We start from the raw sequence: 9,307 nt of genomic DNA on the forward strand, positions 1-9,307 counted from the left end.
GCGCGGGGCGCCTCCTCCCGTACGGGAGGCGCGATGTGACGGTTATGACGCAAGTCAGAAGCCGTTGGCACGGGAAGGAAAGCACAAAGATGACAGTGATTATCTTTTTTCTTTCTGTTTTGGGTTGGGGTTTTTTTAATCGAACACTGTATTTGGAAATACAAACAGACGGTACGAAACGCCGTCGCCGCCATTTTTAACCTCGTGGTGTTCAGTTTTCATAGGAGGAGCAGAATGGTGAGAGACGGAGAGCGAGCAGAGATTCAAAGAAAACTTTAAAAATGCATGCCGTTTCATCTCAGGACTTCTACAGCAATTTTCCCCCCCATAATCCCCGCGTTGCCTTGCGCAGATACGCCAGCACGCGGTGCGTGCCTGCAGCGCGAGCACTCGCACAATTCAAGAGCAGCAAAAATAGAACCAGACGTACCCCGATACAGCTTTGCTGTAGTCGGTGAATTAAATCGTCTAAGGCATCCAGCTACATCAGCAGTGTGTGACGGAAGTTATACCAGGACTTTTGCTTTTCTCTTTCTGTTACTGCTTGCGACAGACATACCAGCCGCTTGCATTGGAGCAATCCAGTACAACCCCACTTGCGTCCCTGCAATTACACATTTAGGAAAGTGGAATGTTTGGCAGAAGAATCAATGTTACTGTGCTCTGGTATGACCTGTAACGGGTAGATAATATACAACCACGCAGAGTATCTTCGCAGTTCTTTTTCTGTGATAGGTTCTGTCATCTAACACAAGTTTTTCTTCCTGTTTACAATATAATATTTCCACCTGAATTCTGTTTATTGAGTTGTTCTGAAAGAGGGAAGCACGGTGGTGGTAGGTTGATGGTTGGACTTGATGATCTTAAAGGGCTTTTCCAACCTTAATGATCTGTGATCTCCTGAGAAACAGACTTAATCCTTACAGTCCATCTGAAAGCTTCCTAAAATTGCATTTCTGTTGTAAGTCCAAAGGCAGTTTGCTCCTTTGACCTTTCTTGAAAACAGATTTGTATTTGTAATGTGATTTCTACATCCCAACACGTTCTTTGGCATAATCTTACACAGCTTCACTGATTTCGGTGGGGCTGTTTGAATTACGTGCCAGCAGCACGTAATGTGGCGTTACAGCTGCTTTTAGTGTGGCAGAAAGGCCTGTGGTACAATACCAAAAGAAGCTTCTCAAATTTTTCACAGAAGAACATGCAATATCTTGCATTGGCAATGCTAGGCAAAACTTCCACTGATGTCATTGTGAGTTTTAACTAATACTGCGCCTTTCAAGATAGGTGGGCAGCTTGCAGTGCAAGTGACCTTCATATAAGGTGGCTGTGTTGTCTAAGCACATTTTGTGTAGCAAAGTAATCGGTGATAAGTAAGGCAAATTGTGATTTTAAGCCTTTACTTTCTCTTACAACTAGATATGTAACAGTAACGCGCTATGGGAAAACATTGTGGAGAACTTGTGTGACACAATTACACCTGAAATGAAAGAACTTGCTCAGGAAATGGGCTGGAAACAATTCTTCTTCACAAACAGACTTCAGCTACAGCTGCAGCTCCGAAGGAGGAGGCAGAAACAAGATGCTCAGAACAAAAAACTAACCAAGTAAAGATGCATTTTTCATTGAAGCAATTGGTTTAAGGTATGGATTTGTTGTTTATCAGGTCAGATATATTGACTTCTGTTCTTTACCAGGGAAAGCAGATTATTCTAGAGGGTTGAAAGAGGAAAACCAAAATAGGGCTTACTAGGAGCAACATGTAAAAAATGCAACGTTTAATATGTTGGGCATCCTGAAATTGTATTATAGTCAGCATCGTAACAGTTACTAGCAGTAGAAGAGGCTGTGGCTTCTTTGTACTTCTTCATTCTGACTTCTCTATTTTGTATATATGCTATACATGCTCCATGTCTTCTATCAGATTGCTATGGCACTGTCATTATTACCTTCACAGAAAACCGTCTATCATTTCTTACTATAAAAACTGCTGATGAATGCTGAGGTTTTCACTGTCCACCATGATAAATTTGCAGTGTTTATAGGCAAATAACATGTAGCTGGTTCCAGAGTTTGATGTGTGTTAAGATGTTTTAAAATTAATTATCTAAACTTCAAGCACATAGTAATTTTGTCAACAAGAAGAAACTTCTTTGGTGACTGAGGGTGTGGATCAAATGATCATCCTCATCTTGGACAATCCATTAAAATCATATTTGAGGCACTCTGCCAGAATGGTGTATGGGCAAATTTTTTCCTTGACGTTGCTGATGCAGGAACTTCTGAAACTAACGGGCTTCCGTTGTTTGAGTTCTGATAAGAGACATTTGCTATCCTACAAGACTATAACAATGGTTACTTAAGAGTGTTGTAAGACGAAGGCTGTTCTTACTGACATGACTGACTTGCTCCAACAATCAACTTCAGTAATTAAGAGGCCAGATATTATTACTCTGAAAGTACCAGTTGATTACTAGCCAGTGATACATCATTTGCCATTGACTAGACTTAAGACCTGAGTATTAAAAACAGTGACTGCAGTATTTGGCTATAATAGTGTAATATTTGAAGAGTGTATTAAGTTTACAGTTTTTTAACATGTCAAATATTAAACTTGAATTTTATAAATTGATTAAAAGGTATGAATACAGGGTTCTTATATCATTCTGTTTCTTTACAAAGCAGTATTTTAATTCTTACAAGATACTTGCTAATTTAGATTAAGAATATTTTGTTCCACAACTATATACCAATATTCTTGAAGCACTTGGTGATTGTAGATCTTTAGATAGAAGAAACACTTAAGTATTTTCTTTCCTCTTTGTGACTATTTCCTTTTAGGACATGACAAATACAAATTTCATGATGTGCATAAAATACTGTATTTGTAAAATTTCTGTTCTGTGTAATAAAACACTATAAAATGTAATTTTGCTTCAGAGAGATTATTTTAAGCACTACAGCATGTGAGCAGAGCTAGTAAACAACAGACCCTCTTTTCTCACTTTCTGTCAATTTACCACCAATGAATTTTTTTCTTAGCTTGTGCTCTCATAACAGATTTAGGAGTTTCAGGTTGGGAAACTAGAACCCATGCTAGCCAATACAGACTGAATGATTATTAATTTAAAATCCTAATTTAACTTGATTTTGTCAACCCACCTTCCCTTCTCCTTGATCAACAATGTACCTGTCCCTTCTGTTACGAGAAATAAGAACAATAATTTTGCAGGAGAATCTTCATTTTTAAGTTTAAAAAAATGAACTTCATCAGTAAATGAACAGAAAGTGCTATTTTGGGTTATGTAAGTTTATTCCCATCATATGGCCCAGTAAGGACTTCTACAGAAAGATACACTGCAGGTATCGTAAGTGAAGAACATATAATTCCTTACAGTAATATGCAAATAAAGTAGATTTTGACAAAAGACAAAGTGAAAATCTAAGTATGAAGGGTACATATCTTTCAAAAAAAAAAAAAGGAAACTGAGGAAAATCATCACTTCAATATATATATTTCACTAATAAAAGATAGCTCAGTTAAAATAAGCTAGCAGCAGCATTCACACCAAGACGACATTAAACCTGTAACAAAAGAACTGATGTGAAAGTGTTTACATTAACATTTTCTCCAATGAAAAAGCTGGTTTTAATAAATTACTGACTGTGTGTTCACATCATGTGTTGCTGTTCACTGCCACCTCAGTTGTTCTAATATGAATTTTAAAGGCCATACATAACTATCCTGTATGAATGAACTGACCTAAATCTTTAAGTTTGGGGTTTTCTTAAGGTTTTCTTTTTTAACTTGGCTCATTTCAGTGATCTATTTTAAAGTATGTCCCTGCCAACAGCTGTAGAAGTGTGAAACTAAGAAGCTGGTGAATTCCAATATACAATATGAGTTGCAGTCCAAAGCTTTTTTTTTAACCAACGCTGCAGCTATAAAAAAAGATCTGTATAATGATATTGTTGCATACTGAACTGTTTCGCAGTGTTTGTTCAATATAATTGAATAGTATCAATTGTTTTTAAAGAATTCCAGCAGCATGTATCAGTATTAAACAAAGAATCTGATTTGTCATAAAAAAACTTCCATAAAGCTAGCAGGAAAAAAACCTACAGTGACTTCTATTTGATAGGAAAATTAACATCAGACTCACTTCTCAAAGCTGAAAAAACTATGTCTTGTACCACCATACAAAACATTCTGCATTGATTACCAGGTGCTTAATTTGTTTAAGAAAATTTATTTGAATATTTTAAATGGTCTTTCTTTAGCTCTTCCATGCTCTGCATTATCTAAGTTTCTACTGAATAAACATCTCAAACGTGACCAGTCTTAGACAGTTCATGGTGTACGTTATAAGCAGCAACACTTACTGCTCATAATAATAACAGTTTTTGTTGTTAAATTAATTGTAACAAAATTTAGTATGCTGTAGTCCGGTTCTTTCTAAAACTATATTTGGCCAATTTTGCCCAACTCTTGTTTCTTTAGTACTGTTGAAGTACTGATGAAGTCCCACGGAAGGAGTCAATGGCAATGTTACATAGTTCTACAATACGTCTAGGCAAAGGAAACTTCAAAACTGTTTCTGAAAATATTTTCTAGTTTGTGAATAACAATAATATTTTCCATATGTTGCCAGTTTTTGCTCTTATGTTTGTTTTACTCCAGGTGCATTAAGTGTCACGGCATTTATAATGCAGCCTCTGTATTCAGGATGGCTACTTCATTATGCAGTTCATACTTTAAAAAAATAAAATAAAAAATCCTTGAAGTAGAGTCATTTCAGAAAAATATAAGAACTTTTCTTCAGTTTTGCATCACAGAAATAGTAATTTTTATACACTGAATTAATTGAATTATTGTACTACCATTTCAACAGCATTTGACTAGCCGGGTAAGAAATACAATCATTTTCTCATACTCAGTAACTAATCTTTTATCAGACAGAATACATACTAGGAAGGACTTTTACAAATCATTCATATCCTGATCAAATTCTCTTGTAGGACTAGTGTAAATCAGTAGTAACTGCACTGCAGTCAATGAAGTTTCACCAATGGGTAGTAGTGAAAAGTTGAGAGAGAAGCAAGGGTAAAGGTTCCTAGCATTGTTCCAGTTACAAAAGATTAGCAGGGTGTTTTTTATCACTATATTTGTTAGTTCTAAAGTAAAAGATCTTAGCTCACTTTAAAAGCATATTTCTAATAATTTATTAGCATTTTGGAGCATATTTGCTTTTCACTTAAGTACAGCTCAATGTGGTTGGTTCCATAAGAAAAACAGCTTCATACCATCATACAATCAAAACATGAAAACAAAAAAATTCTGTAAAAAATGTCTGGAATTTGTTCTATGCTTGTGCTTCTTCCATAGATTTTTCTCTTGGTTGTTTCTTTTGAATACAAGGTTGTATAAGTAAAAATATTATTCCCACCATATATAGCAAGCCACATATGTAAAAAGAAAAATCGTATTTATGTGTGATGTCATAGATCCAACCTGCAAAATAAGGACAAAACATGCTTGTTACAAAGCTTGACAACAAGCTACATTGCATGGGAAAATACAAAAAATAGTGCACATTCCTGTCATGACATTTCAGTCAATCCACAGAAGTTTTGTGGAAAAAAGAGATGCTACAAATGTTCCTCTAGATGCTACAAATGGAAATGTATTAACAAAATCTCTTGTCCATTCACCAAAACCCAAACCCAGTGCAAAACCTATCCTCTCATTTAAGTGTCATGGGAGTCTTAAAATGGGGACGCTAGCTATGTGCCATCCTAAGCAGCGAAGCAACCTTCTCTCTGAAACTGTACATTTTTCAAACAAGTCATCACAGGTCTGACTTTAAAATAGGCATTTTGGAATCCCAAACCAATTAGTTCTTCCACCCTATTCTGTCTTTGTAAAATGCCCGATACTGCAGGCCAGTTCAAATGCTGTGCCCTGTGCAAGCAAACACATTCCCAAGAGCCTTCTCAAAGACTCACATACTGATAAAAGACTTTTCAAGAGATACAATCTCAGTACTGCAATGACTCCCGTTCCAGCTTTAATTCTTTTGCAAAAATATGTTAAAGTTACTTCAGAAAGGTTTGAGAACCCAAAATAGTAAAATTCCCTCATGTCATGCTGGTTGCATTGCCATGTAACCTCAAGATCAGAAGCTTTTTTTACTTCAACTAATTGCATCCTATTTGCTTCGATACTAATGACCAAATACAAAGACACATTCAGCACAGACTGACAGGTGCTGAAAGAATTATACGGTTGAGTAAAACACTGCTGCTTTTCAAAGGGCACTGAATGATCTTTCCTCTAAATCGTGTCGCCTCACTCGGTGGCGGGGAGAAGGTGAGAGCGTTCTCGCTTTTCAGGGTTGCTTGTGCTGCTAATACCTTCAGCTCAGCCTCGTGCCTGGCTGACCACGGCCATGACTCAAAAGGTTTCTTACCGCTTTCTTCTGATTTGCATCTCCGCAAAAGATAGCTGTAGTCTGGCTATAGTACTGACAATCAGTACCTATATCTCTTCTGTACTTCCCCGCCTCTTTCTATGAGAAAATTTATAATGAATGTTTGTTTAAACCTAAGTAACTATGGATAACATACATACACTTCTACCTTCTGCAGGGGATGGCGGTAAAGAGATTATGAGCAGTGCAGTCCCCAAAGTAGATTATTTCTGGCTGAAGGAAGGCAAAGCTAAGTTAGTTAAATCAACACATCCATCGGCAGCTTAGAGTGGTGACACCCAAACACACTTTATAGTTCTTAAGGGTTATACTATGGTACAAACACCTGCCCACCCTGAAAACTACTCATCATTTTTTCATCTAGATAGAGGCATGAGTATCTATAGTGCATATACTGCACAAAACACATAAAAATGAGTTAAACCTTTCTCATTGTAAAAAAAGTATGATAATATTTTCAGAAACATACCAATGAAAGCATTGACTGTAATAGATTTGGAGTTATTTGCAAGCATTGTAATTTGTCACATGCATATAGTGAGCTGGTACCCAGCAAATGTGCTCTGTGAATCTGTACAATGTAAAGCTGGATGTTATGGTCCATTCTGGAGCAGCTGTAATTTTGTTAACTACACGTGCTCATAACATAAGAAAGCTTAATAATATAACAAGTCACGCAGTTATACAAACATCTGTTGGTTAGCAATTTGAACTTTTTACCTGCAAAGGGTGGTCCAAACAATGCAGATATTCCGTTGGCACAAATGATGATGCCATAGGCATTTGCAAGGTGTTTAGTTCCAACTAAATCTTCAGTCACGACGGGCATTAGAGAAAAATAGCCGCTAGAAAATCCTATTAGAGCACAAACCACAGCCAGGCTAACGTATGTTTGCATTAGTGGCAAAGTAAGAATGCAGGTGACCAGGGTGAAGTTAGCCATGAGGAAGACATTCCACGTGCTGATGCATGGTAGATCAGAGATAATTCCAAGGATCACTTTACCAAAAATATGAACAATGGCTATAATGGATGTCAAAGGAAATATATTGTTCTGACTAGATAAGTTGTACTGCTTGACTATTTCTGGAAGATGAATAAAGGGAATGACAAAGCTGCTATAGGCAAACAAAGCCCAAATTATAAAGGCCACAAATACTCTATTGGTAAACAGTGATGCAGCTCCAAAGTAGCTGGAGTACCATATTGCAAAGCCCTTCCTGACTGTAACCATCAGCTGGCTTGCTGTCTTAAGAATGCGCAGTCCGTACATATTCCTTCCGCTTCTAGATTTACCTCCAATTTCTATGTGCTGAACACTGTCAAGCACTTCTTCATTTGTTGCCTCTTCTTTTTTTTCTGGTTCTTCACTGAGGACTCCGTTAGATTTTATAGTCTCTGCAGAATGGGACAGAGCTTTTGCCTGATTATCTTCACTATTATTTCTTACAACGTATTTTTCACTAATAACGTCTTTGGGAGAGAGTGGTCTCATAAGCGCCCCGCAGACACAAAGGTTCAGGGAGATGGCGCCCTGGATGAACATGGCATTCCTCCACCCAAATTCGGTGCAGAGGTACTTCAGTAAGGCAGTCATTAGGAAAGCTCCAAACCCTGTTCCTGTGGTACTGAGTCCTTGTGCAAGCGCTCTTCTCTTCTGAAAATACTGCCCTACCATGACCACCGCCGGCAGATAAACCATGCCACTTCCAACGCCTACGGAAATAAAAACGGAAATCAATCAGAACTTCTTGCTGACAAGATAAAAAGTAGTGAAAAACAAATCAGGTTTATTCCTAACTTTTGCGCGAACATAGGAGTAAACCCAAGAATAAATATTCAGTTCTCATGTTAGCTTTCATTTCTGCCTTATAGTATTTACCAAAATTTGCAATAGTCATTCCAGTGAGAATACAATGCTGCTATTTAACTGCTGGAAAAACTGAAACACATGGAAGATAAAACCTTTACGCCAGTTCAGCATGACACCGCTGGAAGGTCCCAAACATCCCACAATAAATCAGTGACAGTTAATGTAGGGACAAACATAAACAAGCCCTATTTTGAAATACCTGCACTTAATAGTACTTGCATCTGATTGTATCAGCAGCCAGAAATTGTTTAGTGGGCGCATCTTGTTGCTTTTGCCTAAGTTCACCAGCAATGAAGATCCAGACTGAGTTTTCGGCCTTGCTTTGTAACTGCGAGATACGTTTCAGGAGCCAGCACAGGGGGTTTAGCCGGGTGGTGGGACCTTGGGTGGCTTCCAGGTTTCTCTTGGGGCACTCCAGAGAGGGCCACACAGTAGCTGCACAGGCATATTCTTAAAAGGCAGAGTTCTAATTTTGTAGAAAATCCCTCATATTAGTTAAAAACCAGGGTATTAATTGTACCTATTTCAGGCAGAGAGTGTTGAGAGTTGTGCAAATGCATCATTAAAGTAACAGTTCCCAGTTTTTCTCACAGCAAATTCCTGACAGAGGGGATTTCGACTGGAAGAGGTGTATGCAGAAGATGCTTCCAAATTCACTGTGATCATAATTTAGAAGAGTGTTTTGGGCTTAAAAATTTTCCTAAATAGCTGATAATGTAGCTGCATGCATCTACAGCGTGATCTAGCTACAGCGAGATCAGAGAAAGAGCAGGGATTCCAGCAAAGCCTGAAAAAAGCACCTCAACATCATGGCAGTGTACCGTGGTCAGGGCTGACCTGCTTTGCTTCTTAGAAGTGTTTATCTCTTTGCTATGCAAATACATGATCAGGTTTTTGTTTTGCACAAGGTCTCCCTCCCAAATGCAGCCACAAACTACGGCAA

The 9,307-nt window shown here is 37.8% G+C and overlaps 1 protein-coding gene across 1 annotated transcript in view; it reads right to left on the reverse strand.

The window, feature by feature from the left end:
• Positions 1–5,363: 5,363 nt before the first annotated feature.
• SLC16A14 (solute carrier family 16, member 14) overlaps positions 5,364–9,307 on the reverse strand; it is a 4,103-nt gene continuing 159 nt past the window's right edge. Inside the window, exons 2-3 of the mRNA XM_010283466.1 lie at positions 7,212–8,211; positions 5,364–5,512 (exon numbers count right to left, since the gene is read on the reverse strand). Coding sequence (XP_010281768.1) covers positions 5,364–5,512; positions 7,212–8,211 — 1,149 coding nt within the window. The remainder of the gene's footprint in view (positions 5,513–7,211; positions 8,212–9,307) is intronic.

Source organism: Phaethon lepturus, unplaced genomic scaffold, assembly GCF_000687285.1.
Source record: "Phaethon lepturus isolate BGI_N335 unplaced genomic scaffold, ASM68728v1 scaffold41223, whole genome shotgun sequence".
NCBI classification, from domain to species: domain Eukaryota; kingdom Metazoa; phylum Chordata; class Aves; order Phaethontiformes; family Phaethontidae; genus Phaethon; species Phaethon lepturus.